Raw genomic sequence first — 14,347 nt, 5'->3', positions numbered from 1 at the left:
CCATTTGACGAACAATTGTCTTCCTTTAAATATGTGCATCGAAAATCTGAAATGTCTTAAGGGATAACATGACTTGGATGAGAATAAACATGATTTACAAATTATATTGTTCTCAATATAGGACAGATGAGATCAGGATGAAAATGTGTTTGCGTTTCAATTGGATAGAAAAACTGGGGCGATCTACTGCACTAGTTATTATTGTCTTTCTTCGTCCTAAAATTATTATTGTCTTTCTTCGCCCTAAAATTATTAGGAAGATGTAACATATTGACCAAATTGATGATTGGTGGTCTTTATCTGAAGTGAAAGCCCACCAATCAAAATGCGAAAGATGGTGTCCCTGAACTGAAAATTGATGTTCTTTGCAGTGGCAGCACTGATTTGAACTTTTTTGTTTCTTTAGTGCGTGTTGAAAATGATGGGCATTTTTGTTGGACAGTAGAAGTAGGGAGAGAATACTGTGAATATTAAATATATTGCATTGAGCCTTAGAGGCTGCTATATACAGGAGTATATATGAGAGAGATAAGGAAGGATTACTGGTACAGGAGTAGTCCATACAAATCAATCTCATCCTAATATGACTCTAACCACCATACTCTAACATCCCCCACGATCCAAGCATGAGCAACACGAACACCTGACTAGAGAAGAAACTAACAAGAGTGTTTAACGCGGATTATAGCTCTTTGTGCCATAGTCGACGCAGCCAACACGAAGGGTGTGAGGGAACTGTGGTCGATGAAGACGTGCATAGAGTAGCCGTGGCCGATGGAGCCAAAGTTGGGAAGCTACTTTCGAGGTAAAAAAAGACGTAGAGTGGTCATGGGCATGTACGTTGTTGCCGTAGAACAAGGTGTGCGAGGACACACTGAAGACGATAACAGTGACGCAATCACGGCAGTCATTAAGGAAGATGATGCCAAAGGGTCGATGTTATTGAACCGTGGAAGAAGAGACATCATGCAAGATTTGCCAGACTGAGAGACAACTTAGGACAAACGCGTGTAACGATTTTGCTAATACCGTGTGAGCGAGGTATTAGACCACCATGAAACTTCACCAATGCTAGAGGAGACTAGCAGAGAAGGCCTCTGAGACGGTCATGGCGTGGGAACGATGAAGACAGAGAATTGCTAGAGCAGCACGCAGTTGCTGAAGAAGACGGAGAAGCGTAATCGAGAAAGATACGACAACGCTGGTGATGAGGCATGGTGGATGAAGACGAAGGAGAAGTGGCCCTCGGGGTCCCTTCGGTCCACAGCCGTGCCGCTCTTATCGTCTTCATTGCTGCCGTGCATCAATACCTTCCTCGTCCGCACATGTCATCATCATCCCTTCGGGATCTTCTTCGTCTACTTCGAGCATCGCTGCCACATCTTCAGGCTGCTAGCGGTGTCATCCTAGGCCGGTGGTTAGCCCATTCTACTTGGCTATCGACGGCGTTCCATCATTGGACCATGCCTTGTCGCCCTGAGCATAGTAGAGGAGAGAGAATATTGCGAATATTAGATGTATTGTAATGATCTCCAGGGGTCGATATATATAAGAGTATATGTGGGAGAGATAAGGAAGAATTACAGATGTGAAAAGATTCCATACAAATCAATTATATCCTAGTACGGCTCTAAACACCTTATACTCTAACAATTTTGTCTTTTCATAACCTCCCTGCAATAGGTCGTCTAATTTGGTACGGTTCTCGTACTATGTGTTAATTTTAGCCAAACTAATTTTTCCAAGGAATATTTAGTTATACTCTCTCTAGATTTTTTTAATTGACACCGTTGACTTTTTGGTTTACGTTTGATCATTTGATTTATTGAAAAAAATTATATAATTATTTTGTTGTAAGTCAAATTTTTTTACTAAAGGAACTTTAAGCATAACTCATAATTTTGCATATTTGCACACAAATTTTAAATAAGACGAACGGTCAAACGTTGATCCAAAAGTTAATGGCGTGAAATAAAAACTAGAGGGAGTGTACTTTATAGATTATCTCACCTTATTTTTAGGGAGTACTTAGAGTAGGTATAATAGCAGACTATAAGCCAACTATAAACATATTTTAAGAAGATAAGAGATAATAAAGAAGAGCAGCGAGCTATAGATTTGTATCCAACTATAGCACATACTTCAACACGCAATGTGTGTATAACAGGTGGGCCTGTGTAGTATATGTTTGTAGATAACTATTGTATGAATTGACTATTAGATTAACTATAGATGATTTGTAGCTAGTAGTTGGCTATACTATTGAACTTGCTCTAACTCCACCAGGAGATACGGAAAAGAGTCCTTTAGAGCAGGTACAATAGCAGGCTATAAGCCAGCTGTAAACATATTTTAATGACATAAGAGAGAAGAGCAGTGGGCTACAGATTTGTAGGCAGCTGCAGCACGGACTCCAATATGCATTTTGTGTATGACAAGTGGGACATGGTAATATACGTTTGGTATATAACTATTGCATGAATTGGCTATTAGATTAGCTATAGATTAATTAGAGCTAGTAGTTGGCTATACTGTTGAACTTGCTCTTAAAAATTGTGTAAACTTTATGCATTTATGTGTTCGTCATAGGTGAAAAGGTGGTTGTTACTACCCCTACTTTGTGCCCACTATAATCAATGTCAAACTGAAAAATGACAATCTAATTAGTTGAGTAAGCAAGTTTCTAAGATTAACAATATTCATATCAAAACGTACCCATTGAATAGATAAAAGAATACTATTTAGGTTTGTGTCAATGATACTTCCATAATATATATTCTCTTTGTTTCATATTATAAGATTTTTCTTGTCTTACCTAGATTCATATGCGTACTAATAAATCTAAACACATATACAAAACATATACAATGATATATGAATGAATCTAGGTAAATCCAGAAAGTTATATAATATGGAACAGAGGGAGTACATTTAAACTCTATTTGGTCCACAGGAGAATAAAAAGGGGAATTGAATAGGTTTACCTAGAAATACCGTGGATTCATTTTTCGACAAAAAGTGGTTTCCTAGTATTGATAGCCAAATTTGGTATTAGACCAAATTTAGGCTAAGTTTAGAGGACATCAAGAGCCTTTTGTAGGGTGTCGAGTATGCTACGATAGCTATAAATAAAATTTCAACCGCATCTACAGGGATATCATGTAAGTAAAGGAGTCACACATAGTTATCACTCGACATGCAGAGTATTAGAAGTAGAGTTAGGTCTAAGATCATGACTCGATCATAGTCATGGTTAATATGTTGTGATGAACGTTAGTTTACAAATTAATTTATTAATATAAATTGGTTTGAAAATATTTATAGTGTCGATGTTGCGATATCTAATGTGCAATGTGGATCAGGTTGTGATATCTATGCTTTAAAACTGTTTGTTTATCTCTGTGTGTGTAGACAACTTGAGGTCAACCTTCTTTAATGGTGAGACCAGGATTAGGTTGAGAGAGAAACTGAGGTCTAGACGGTCGAGATGCTATATGACATGGTAGACTAGTTGGTTTATTTAATTCGGCCATTTTTAATTAAGGCAATTGGTTTAACTCCTCGCTATTTTTAGAAAAGAGTAAATTACATTATCGGTCCTTAAGCTTGTGACGTGATAACATTTAGGTCTATAAACTTAGAAAATACACGTTTAGGTCCATGAACTTGTTTTAATTTACCATCTAGATACATAAACTTATTTTAATATACCATCCAAGTCCATGAACTCGTTTTAATGTACCATCCAGGTCCATGATTTTAGACATTAAAACGAGTTTATGGACCTAAACATGCATTTTCTAAGTTCATGGACCTAAGTGGTACTGCGTCACAAGTTTAAGGACAAGACATGTACTTTACTCTTTGGAAAATATTGTTTTAGATACATTAATATTAACTGATATTTAAATAAGAATGGTTTTCCATAAAACACTTAAACCATAAAACATATCCTGGGCTCTTAAAGGTGAGGAAAAAACCAAACTAACATATTTGCAAACGAAAAATAATTTATGAATAAAATTTTGGTATATGTATTTTTAGCGATATAAAAGTTAAGACTGAAAAATAAACTCTAATAAGAAACTCTAAATCAACTCTAAATTTAGTGTGAAAAAATAAATTTTAGCTTATAAGTTTAAGCAGAAGAAAAAAAAATAAGGACGTTAAACTTTATCGTAGATTCCCCAAAATTTGCTTGTGAATATAAAAAGAAGCCAACCAGAGAGAAATGAGGATATTGAAGAGAAAATAGAACCACCTCGAGAACTCTGGGAGCATCCCCGATCAAAGGGAGCGAGAGGGAATCACGAGGGAGGAGGGGTCGCCAAGTGGTGGTGATAAGGATCACGATCACCCGCACGTACGTCCTGCGTTTCACTGCAGCTGCCTGGACCGCTTCTTTACTCCAAACCGCACCACCACCACCACTGCCTCTGTGCGCGTGCGCTTGCGCTTGCGCTGTGCTGGACACACCGGAGAGAGATCGAGAGAAGCATACACACACTACTGCTGCTGCTGCTACCAAGCTCACGCCAGAGGTGAATCGAAGATCCCATGGGAGCCTTTCTGGGATTAAAATAGTGAGCGACACAAGGTTCTCTTCTTCTTCGTTCTTCTTCTTCTTCTCCGGTTGCTCCCTGATGTCATTAGGTCACACCCGCTGCCTTTCCTCACTGAATTCTCCGCTCCCTCGACATGCTGTTTATCTTCTTCTTTCACTTTAGTTTCATCATCCTGTGCACATGTATACCTGCCCCGTGCGTGCGTGCGTGCGTGTGTTTTTTTTTAAAGAAAATAAAACCTACCTGCAGCTTTCTTGATTCGCTTGGCTTCTTTTTATTCCCCAGCTTTGTTCTCTTGTGCCCTCTTCTTCTTCTTCTTCTTCTTCTTCTTCCAGGCAAATGCTCAGCGCAGGTGGGTTCTTCACTTGTTGGGAGTTGGGACATGTGCTGTTCTTGGTTTGGATGGTTGGCTGGTCAGGTCAAATCAGTTCCAGTTCTTTTGATCTTGGGGTTCATCTTGATCCGGGAAAACCGGGGCGTACTTGTGTTCTTCGCCTGTTTAATTTTCAGTTCTTTTTACTCTTCTTCTGTTGCAGCATTTACATGGCTGCTTAAGATTAATGGTGGTAATGCCGGCGAATCGGTGGCTCTCTACTGGATTAGAGGCTGATTTGCCAAACAAGTTTGGATTTTTTTTTCAGCTTGATTCGTGCAGCTAAGCTTCTTCTCGTTTCTTGAGCAATGGCTGTTGGAAGCAGCTCAGTATTAGTTTCCTATGGTTCACTTGTATTACTATTTTCTCCCCTTGGGATTTTGATCTGAGTAAAGTAGGAGTAAAGTGAGTAGAATAGTTCCTTTTTTTTCTCTCTCTAGTTACCAGTTGCTGCCCTTTTGGATGCTTTTTTATGTGATTCTCGAAACAAAAAGCTTGGAATCTTTGATGTGCTGAGGCTCTCAGCCCAAATGATGGCTGCTAGAGCTTGCAGAGTTGCAGTGGCAACACACCTTTTCCTTTCTTTGCTTCCCTTCCCTTTTTTTTTGGTCCAAGTGCTGGTCAGCTTTCCTCCCTTCCTTGAGTTAAACATTTAAGCAAATTATTCTTCTTTTAATCCATCATGCTATAATCTGCTGGTCAAAAAACATTACTGATTCTCTGGTATTTTTCAGACGTACACGTCTTTATTTATTTCTTCGTTACATCTTTCTCTTTGGAAAGTTATCCAGAGGAATGATGCTCATGGCTTCGTCCTAACCTGCTATTGTTCCTGATTATCATTTCTGCGGGGATATGGAACGCAATAGATAGTTGTGTTGTTGACATTGTATTGGGAGTTCAGATTTTGAGTTACACGATAGTACTTGCGTTTTTGTAGTTGGCCTTTCTTGGTAATTCTTTTTAATAAACAAAAAATATGTGTGTGTTCACCAGGTTAGCAGACAATGCTATATTGCTGTCAGTTGTCACATCATAATCTTGAACAAATCTTGTTCACTAGTGGCATGTATCGTCATGCTAGTTATTTAGCGATCTTATACTGCTGAATTTCTTTTAGTAAAACTTCTAGTTTTTTCTTCTCTGCGGATGCATATATTCGTTTAGAGACGTTTTCTATTTATCATTGCATATTATTTAAGCAGCTCTCGGATGCTGGGGAGAAGTATGAAATTCTGGGTAGAACTAGTGGAGATATCTTTTTGGTCTTGGCTACAATGCTCATATTACTAGTATTATGTTCAGTAGAAGAATCTCGATCGCAGGTTTAACGTTCTATTACTAATAAAGAAAATATGCTACTACCAGTAGTTGAATCGCTGATTTAACATTCTATTACTAATAAAAAAAAATATGCTACTACCATAAATAGATCCGATCCATTATATTAGAAAAAATAAACAGTCTAGATTAATTTACTACCAATAGAGAGCACCGTAAACAATTTCCAGACTCAAGAGGCACATTATTTTTATGTTTTGTTGTCCTGAAAGAAGCACTTTGTTGTGTAGTTTGTTTATTTGTTCAGTCTATTGTTTCATCTTGCTGAAAATTTCCAGATTTAACATTTTGATAGATAGTGATAAGCTGTTGTCTTTATCAACATATAGTGGAGTACACAAGCTGTTACATCTAGGGCTAATATTGATCAATTGAGATTGACCGCATACATCATGCTTGGGTTACAAATATCTGTACTGATGAAGAAAACTCTAAAAAATTATTCAAAAGGATAAACATGGAGGATATTTGGTAGTCAAAGTGTTCGACATAGTTTTTTTTTTGTTTGGCATAACAAGAAAATCCACTACATCTGTGACATTGCTTCTTACTTGTAAAGGATTAGAAGCTGGAGGGTGTTTGTTTATTGATGTTCCAAGATCTCCTCGTACTTCTTGCATAGGGTCCATAGGGATGCTCAGTTGAAATAATAGTTGGACTGAAACTTCAAGTGCAATTAGAACAATGGAGAGGGAGATTGTGACCTCATATGAACCCAAGAAGAACAGCGAAATTAGGATGTTTGAGAGTTCAGACGAGATGGCAACAGACCTGGCTGAGTATATTTCACAAGTTTCAGAAATTTCTGTTAAGGAAAGAGGTTACTTTGCTATTGCTCTGTCTGGAGGGCCTCTTGTCAGTTTTATGCGGTAATTCTGTTTCCATAAGCTTCACTAACTAATATGTCAGTTGGTGTTTTCACAGCATCTGTGCCTTAGACATTCTGTATCTAATTTGCCTTTTTGTCCCTTCAAACAGGAAACTGTGTGAAGCACCATACAACAAAACTCTGGATTGGTCTAAATGGTACATCTTCTGGACTGATGAGCGTGCAGTGGCAAAGAACCATGTGGATAGTAACTATAAGTTAACAAAAGAAGGATTTCTCTCCAAGGTAAAGTACTCTGGGGTACATGTGTATTTGCTGCATCAGTTATTCTTTGTTTCGTGGATCTAAGTTAATTGCTGAGGGCTGATACTATGCAACTTATTTGACTAACCTAATAGTTCACTCATGGTTTCTACTTTCTGGTATTAAGTAAAGGAATTTATCACTAATAATGAGGCAACACATGCCGCTATACAGTGGGTTTTTAGATAAGATTATGTGGAAATTTATATCTGTCAATCTGAATTATGCTTGTCCCCTGGTTCAATATGATAATAATTTACTTGCCCTTCGTGTTTCATCCAGACATTGTAGTTGCATCAACTGCATTTTGATAACCAATTATGAAACCAATATATGTGCTCTGATCTGGTCATGTAATACTGCAATCTGTTCGGAAATAGATGCAATATTGTTTAGGCTGCGTTCGATTCAGCTATTGGCTAAAGCTTTTTCTTTGACACAACATGTTTAATTACGTATTAATTATTAAAAATTTTAAAATTGTATTTATTTGATTTTTTAGAGCAACTTCGAAGTTTTCGTACGAAACACGTCGTGTAGCAGTTTGAAAATCATGCTAATGGAAAATTAGGTACTTCTTCTGTTCTAAAATATAAGGATTTCTAGAATTCATACCATAATATAATCATTTCTGCATTGATTCCCGTGATATCAATCATTCCAATGATATATTCTAGAGCCAATCAGATGCTTGAAAGAGATTTTAATCAATTCAAAATTTAAAAATTGACCACTGAAATTACTTAAAGAAAATATTTTGACATCTCTTTAGTCTATGTTAAACCTAGAAATACTTATATTTTGGAACGATATAGTATAGGCTAAAACAAACCTATAAAAGCAAGTACAATATAAGGCTATAAGCTACTACAAGCATATATGGAGGAGAGAGTGAGAAATAAGGAGTATTGGTTCCTATGTAAGAGCTAGCTCTACACATACTCCAACATAAATGTCATTAAATACATGAGAGAAAATAGATAAGAGAAAAATAGTAGAGCCAATCTTATAGCTAATATATTATACATGTGAGCTCTAATATAAGTTCATTGCTAGTAATTGGCTCTACTATTAAACTTGCTCTAAAAAGAACGTGTCCTTAGTCCGAACGTGAAATGCTACTATACAAATATAGTTAGTTCATTGACTAAGTTTGTACCATGGGTGCTATTCCTATTATTCCGACTTCTAAGCGATATGTTTTGTTTGACTTGGGATGTGGTCTAGTCTTTGCAGATCATGCAAAATCCTTTTCTCAACAATTAAGCCACATTAAGGCTGCCTATGGCCTACCAACGGTTGTAGTGGTTCCAACTACTCTGGCCTCTGGGAGTGCCAGTTGCATGCTTTATGCCTACCACATATTTGGTCATCATTTTATTATTATATCCAACATATGTTATCCGATTGATGAACTTATCCAAATGAGTGTGCATAACTGGGACAGGAAAATATCTTGTCAGTGAAACCACACTACTATATATTATATATACCAGTTATTATGGTTCTTGGTTTGGTAATTTTGTACTGATAGTGATGTTTATAAAGCTTACAGCACAGTGTTAGAGTTCATATCTATACTGCATATTGTTAAAGTTCAGTAACCTGCCTGAACTTACAGCTGCTTAAACAGGGGCATTTTGTCCATTTGCACATCAAATTTGGATGTTGCATGGTTTGTGTTTCGTTGTGGTTCTGCAAACAAATGGAATCATTTACATTAAGTGTTTCTGTATGTTGATCTTGGATTTTATGTCAAGTATGTTTACCTCAGAACTTCCAGCTTTGTTGGAAATGCGGCTTATTTGTGACTTTGTTATTATAAGGCACTCTCAGGGCCTGTTTGGGGGAGCTTTATATTCTGAGAAGTAACTGTTTGGTAGCCAGCTTCTGAGAATCTGGAAAAGCTCCTAGACCCAACTTCTCCAGCTTTTAGTTTATTTTTCAGAATCTATAACTATAGATTCTCAAAAGTTATGGACCGTTTGGGGCAGCTTTTGGTAGAAGCTGCAGCCGAAAGAAGCTCTCCTAAATAGGCCCTAGGTTCCTTTTTGAGTTAAAACATTTATATGGGTTTTGTAGGTGCCTATTCTCAATGGTCATGTCTACTCCATCAATGACAATGCGACGGTGGAGGACGCAGCGACGGACTATGAATTTGTCATCCGTCAGCTTGTCAAGATTCGAACAGTTGGAGTTTCAGAGAGCAATGACTGCCCCAAGTTCGACCTGATTCTTCTCAGCATCGGCTCTGACGGTCACATCGCCTCATTGTTCCCCCACCATCCTGCACTTGAGCTGAAGGACGACTGGATCACCTACATCACCGACTCCCCGGAGCCGCCACCGGAGAGGATCACCTTCACCCTTCCTGTGATAAACTCGGCGGCGAACATCGCCGTAGTTGCCACCGGAGAAGACAAGGCAAAGGCTGTGTATTTTGCCATCTCTGACGGTGCTGAAGGTCCAGATGCTCCATCGGTACCTGCAAGAATGGTTCAGCCAACGGATGGTAAGTTGGTGTGGTTTCTGGACAAGGCAAGTGCCTCGTTTCTTGAGGCTAAGAATGATGCCTGTCAGGACCCAGAGTATTGACGAACTTGTCTTCCCCTTTTTGCTGCCTGTGAAGAGTTTGATCATGTAGTTGATGTGGTTTTTGTGATGGAAGATGTTTTCCTCCATTGCCTTGGTGGTAGTTCAGGTGCTAGTTTTGAAGGTACTTAGCTCTAGGAAGACGAAAAATTCCATGTCTTTTGCAGTTCAGTTGATCATGGTTAAGAGAGATGTAGTGTGTACTTTATGTTGAGATCTCAAAGGAGTTACTGTGAGTAGCTAAGTTCAAATATTGGCCAAACCTTGTTAGTGTCGTTTGGTGTGCACTCCATTATATATGAGTTTGAGTTGCATTCGTTTGTTATAGTTGTTCTTATCCATGGAAAATTTGCCGTGTTCATCAGAACATGTTTGGGTTGGAGCCCTCAACTGGGTTGTATTTGGATTAAGCTGCTCGTTGTGTCATTGTTCTTTGTTTGTTTAAAAAAACGAGGAAAAGAAAATCCTGTGTCTTTTACCTTATATTTTTTTAGGAATTTACATAATTAGTAATTATTTTGTTGTGATTTAATTTATTACTAAAGGAAGTTTAAGAATGATTTATAATTTACATATTTACGTAAATTTTTTGAATAAGATGAATGGTTAAACGCAGAATTAAAAGTTGACAGCATCAAATAAAAAAAGAAAGATTTTGTTTTTTTTTCAAGTTGTTAGCATGTTTCACAGCGGAAAAAGTCCACGGGAGTTTCCTGAACTTGAAACCGAGTTTATTTTTCATCCCTTAACCGAAATATCAGAAATGTTTATCTCTAAATTTACATAATCCATTTAAAAGAGATCTCTCAGTATTAACTTTTATCTTTAATTGATTTTATTGAGGTGGCATCGGTAGGTCCTATATATCAGGTTTTTTTTTTTCTTTCCCTTCTCTTCCTCTCATCGTTCTCTTCTTCCTATCTCTGTTTCCCTCCCGTCTTGGGGCGGTGGCAGGCGGGCTGGGGCGGACGACGGTGGGCAAGCGGTGGCGGGGCAGGGGCGGATGGCGGTGGGAGAGCGACGGCAGGGGTAGGCGGGCTGGGGCGCAGCCGGCGGCGAACTGAGGCGTTGTGACCGCTGTCGACGGCGGTGGACGAGCGACGGGCGGCGATCGGCAAACGAGAAATATGGTCGTGCGTGCAGCCCGTCACCGCCGCCGTCCGCCAGCCTCAGCCAGCGTCGGCGGAAGCGCCCGGTTGCTTGATGACTACCTCGAGCTCCTCCTCGACGAGGTACTCTGAGTTGGGGAGGGTGGGAAGAGGGTATGCGTGGACGGCGGCTCCCTCGGGTGGGGCGTTGACGACGACGGCGATGAAGTTGGTGTTGGAGCGGCGGCTGCTGATGCTGCCGAGCTCGACGCGGAGGAGCTCCGGGAGCGGCGGGTGCGGGACAACTTGATATCCACAGTGCTAATACTGTAATACATGAGGTAAGATGAACATGATTTACCTTTTTGGGTAACTAATCCTCTTGATCAACTTGATATCCACTGCAATTTCTATCCCTTTCCTCGTAGCTATGCTTTGTATATTCTATCTTTTGAGTGGTTGGCATCACGGCTTATACTACAAGTTGGTTTCCAAAACATATGATTTATCCCTTCTGTTTTTCTTGCCTAACCTAGTGTCATGTACCACATATTTCACACCCGCCAGCATTCGAGGACAGTACGAAGGATGAGGCTGTAGGATCGTAACAGAGTAAAAGAACTACCGGGGTAGCTAGATAAAAAACCAAATTTTTTTGCGGAAACAAAAGATTACCTTCACAAAAGCCTTACCAAAGCCTCCGGTCGTACTGCGAATGTACCACCGGTCAAACCGACGTTATATGGCCGGTCAGACCGCTCGTATAACCTCGGTCAGACTGACGTTGTGTGGCCGGTCAGACCGTCAGCCTACCTGTGGTTAGACCGTCGGGATCCTAAAAAAACGCCGATCGACAAAGCTTCAAGATGTAGATTGAATCTCTCGACTTTTATTGATCAACCAGTGTTTACAAAGTGCATAGAAAGCACTCCTAACCAAAACTCTCGATCTAAAATCGAAATATAGTCGAAACCCTAACGTTTCCTCTCAAACGGCACAAAAAAGCTCTTCGGGGGCATACCCCTCGGTACCTATTTATAATCTCGATGTGGGTATGCAAGGCCCACGTATCTGGCACGAATTAGGACTCTCAATCTCGTGGGAAAGCAATCATTATCCGTAACTAACCATATCTCTATCTCTAATACAACAAATCTTCTCAAATCCGGACTCTATCCGAACTCAACTTTCATATCCCATACGCACACAATATCTCCATCGTATTCCACATGGAATCTTCACCACCACGTGCATTGAACTCTAGCCTAAGTATCCCGCATGATATCTCGACCGCCGGACGTCAACTTATCTCCAAGTTGACTCCCGATCCATCACCGGCAATACTCTCCCGAAGCATCAAGTCACCTACACATAAATCAAACAAAGAAACCATATTCCGAGACCAAGCTATCTTCAACTTGACTCATGATTAGCAAAACAGCAGTACCCATACGTATAGAAACCAACTAGAAGTCGAATTCACGAAGAACAAATCCGAAACCGAAAAGAAAACCGAAAGCTAAATCTTTCGGGGCTGACCTGCCGGTCTGACCGCCAAGATACCTGCGGTCTGACCGCAGTTATCTGAAAGGTCTGACCGCCCATATACCTACGGTCTGACCGTCCGATCAATTTTCACAGAAACATTTATCTCGCAAACCACCAATTTGTTTATAAAAAAACATAGAGTTCACTCCTTAATCTTACAGAGGCTATCGCCAGGAACCATAGCACAACAAAGGAGGCCATAGCAGTAGGCACATCAGCGGGAGCATATTGTACTGTGCGAAGTCGCTCCTGATCGTGGAGTTGTCGAACACGATGATTGTCAGGACTTTGGCCTTTGCCGCTGCCGGCTCGCCGGAGAGGACGACGACAGACGTGCAAGAAAGTGACCGCCAACGCAAGAAACCACATGCTTTCTTCACCGGTCGTGCATCTCTTGCATCGGCGAGTCGCGTGTGGAGCACGTGCAGGTTTTCTTGGCTCGCCATGTGCACCTTTGGGAGAGGTCGGCGAGCTAACGGAGATCGGCCGGCCGCCAGCCCGCCACCGCCGCTCACCCCAGCTGACCGTCCCAGCCGCCATCGCCCCATGCAAAGTGAGGAAGAAGAGATAGAGGAGAGCATGGGAGAGAAGAAAGAGAAAGAAAAGAAGAAAACATTTAAGCTACTGACATGTGGGGCCATCTTATGCCATGTCTGTGAAACTAGTCAAAAATAAAGTCAACACTGCTGAGAGACCTCTTTTGAACGGATTAGGTAAGTTTAGGGGTACACATTTCTGGTATTCCGGTTAGGGATGTCAATGGGTTGAGTTTGGGACGGGTCTCAGCAAAAACCCACCCATCATAAAACCTGTGACGGTAAGATAAACCATACTCGTAAACCTTTATAGATGCAAAACTAAATCCGTACCCAATGGATATCCACTGGGGAAACCATGTCAAACAAAAACATCTTAATCCCATGAGTATACTAAGGTTTCTCAATATTTAATTGAAGAGAATAAGCAAATAAACATAGCCAATTGATTAATATAGCAACAAGAAAATAAGAAAATATACAATAGTAAGCAAGTAAAACTAAGCTTGACGAATTCTAATATTCAATCATCCAAACATATCGACAAAAATGGACAATCATGCCTCAACAATATTCTAATGCTCTCGACTTATAATACTAGACAATAAACAGCTTCATGCCAAATATTTAAAGGTATCGCTAGATTTTTGAGGGCTTAATGAGCACCCACGGGTTAAATCTAAAACCTATATCCAACCCATAACTTCACGGGTACCCATACCATAAATACATAGGTACAAATCTTCACCCATACCCACACCCATTAGGTAAAAAACCGTTGGGCCCTGGACCCGTGGGTCTAATTGCTATCCCTAATTCCGGTTAAGAGAAAAAAAAAACGAACTCGGCTGCAAGCTCAAGCTCAGATACCTCTAATGGACAATTTTCCTTTCACAGCAAGTGCAAAAATTAGTTTTACAAAAAGAAACGGTCGAAGAACTCCGGAGAAGACAGCCTGCCGTTATTCGATATCCGGCCCGTGTCCAACCGGTCAGCCCAAATACAACAACTATCTCACTTTCAGAGCACAACCACTCGCGGTTTGTGTCGAATTTCGCTCTTGTCAAGTTTCCAACCCGAAACGAGATTGCAAGTCAAACCCCAAAACGTTTGTGCAACATAGTTTTACAAAAGAATTAAGTCACTGTAGACATTTAGAAGCCAGAAACAAA

The 14,347-nt window shown here is 40.0% G+C and overlaps 1 protein-coding gene across 3 annotated transcripts; it reads left to right on the top strand.

The window, feature by feature from the left end:
- The first annotated feature begins 4,268 nt into the window (after window positions 1-4,268).
- Window positions 4,269-10,428, top strand: LOC102722474 (probable 6-phosphogluconolactonase 1). Of its 3 annotated transcripts, none has more exons than XM_015835628.2 (4): window positions 4,269-4,597; window positions 6,902-7,148; window positions 7,258-7,393; window positions 9,494-10,428. In XM_015835628.2, the coding sequence occupies exons 2-4, from the start codon at window positions 6,964-6,966 to the stop codon at window positions 10,004-10,006; spliced, it is 834 nt and encodes a 277-aa protein (XP_015691114.1). In that variant the 5' UTR covers window positions 4,269-4,597; window positions 6,902-6,963; the 3' UTR covers window positions 10,007-10,428. The 3 variants fall into 3 exon arrangements, with proteins under 3 accessions (XP_015691114.1, XP_015691113.1, XP_015691115.1); XM_015835627.2 differs by having other exon boundaries at window positions 6,839-7,148; XM_015835629.2 differs by lacking the exon at window positions 4,269-4,597 and adding an exon at window positions 4,637-4,653.
- Window positions 10,429-14,347: the final 3,919 nt, after the last annotated feature.

This window comes from Oryza brachyantha, chromosome 3, assembly GCF_000231095.2.
Source record: "Oryza brachyantha chromosome 3, ObraRS2, whole genome shotgun sequence".
Taxonomy (NCBI): Eukaryota; Viridiplantae; Streptophyta; class Magnoliopsida; order Poales; family Poaceae; genus Oryza; species Oryza brachyantha.
Note: the sequence above shows the minus strand (reverse complement) of the source record. Positions and strands in the feature narration are given on the sequence as shown.

Excerpts from the sequence above, each read along its gene's own strand:
- LOC102722474 (XM_015835628.2), top strand. The coding sequence starts at position 6,964 with ATGGAGAGGGAGATTGTGACCTCATATGAACCCAAGAAGAACAGCGAA. Across the intron at positions 7,149-7,257 it reads CCTCTTGTCAGTTTTATGCG|GAAACTGTGTGAAGCACCAT; the intron begins GTAATTCTGTTT and ends CCCTTCAAACAG. Across the intron at positions 7,394-9,493 it reads AAGAAGGATTTCTCTCCAAG|GTGCCTATTCTCAATGGTCA; the intron begins GTAAAGTACTCT and ends TGGGTTTTGTAG.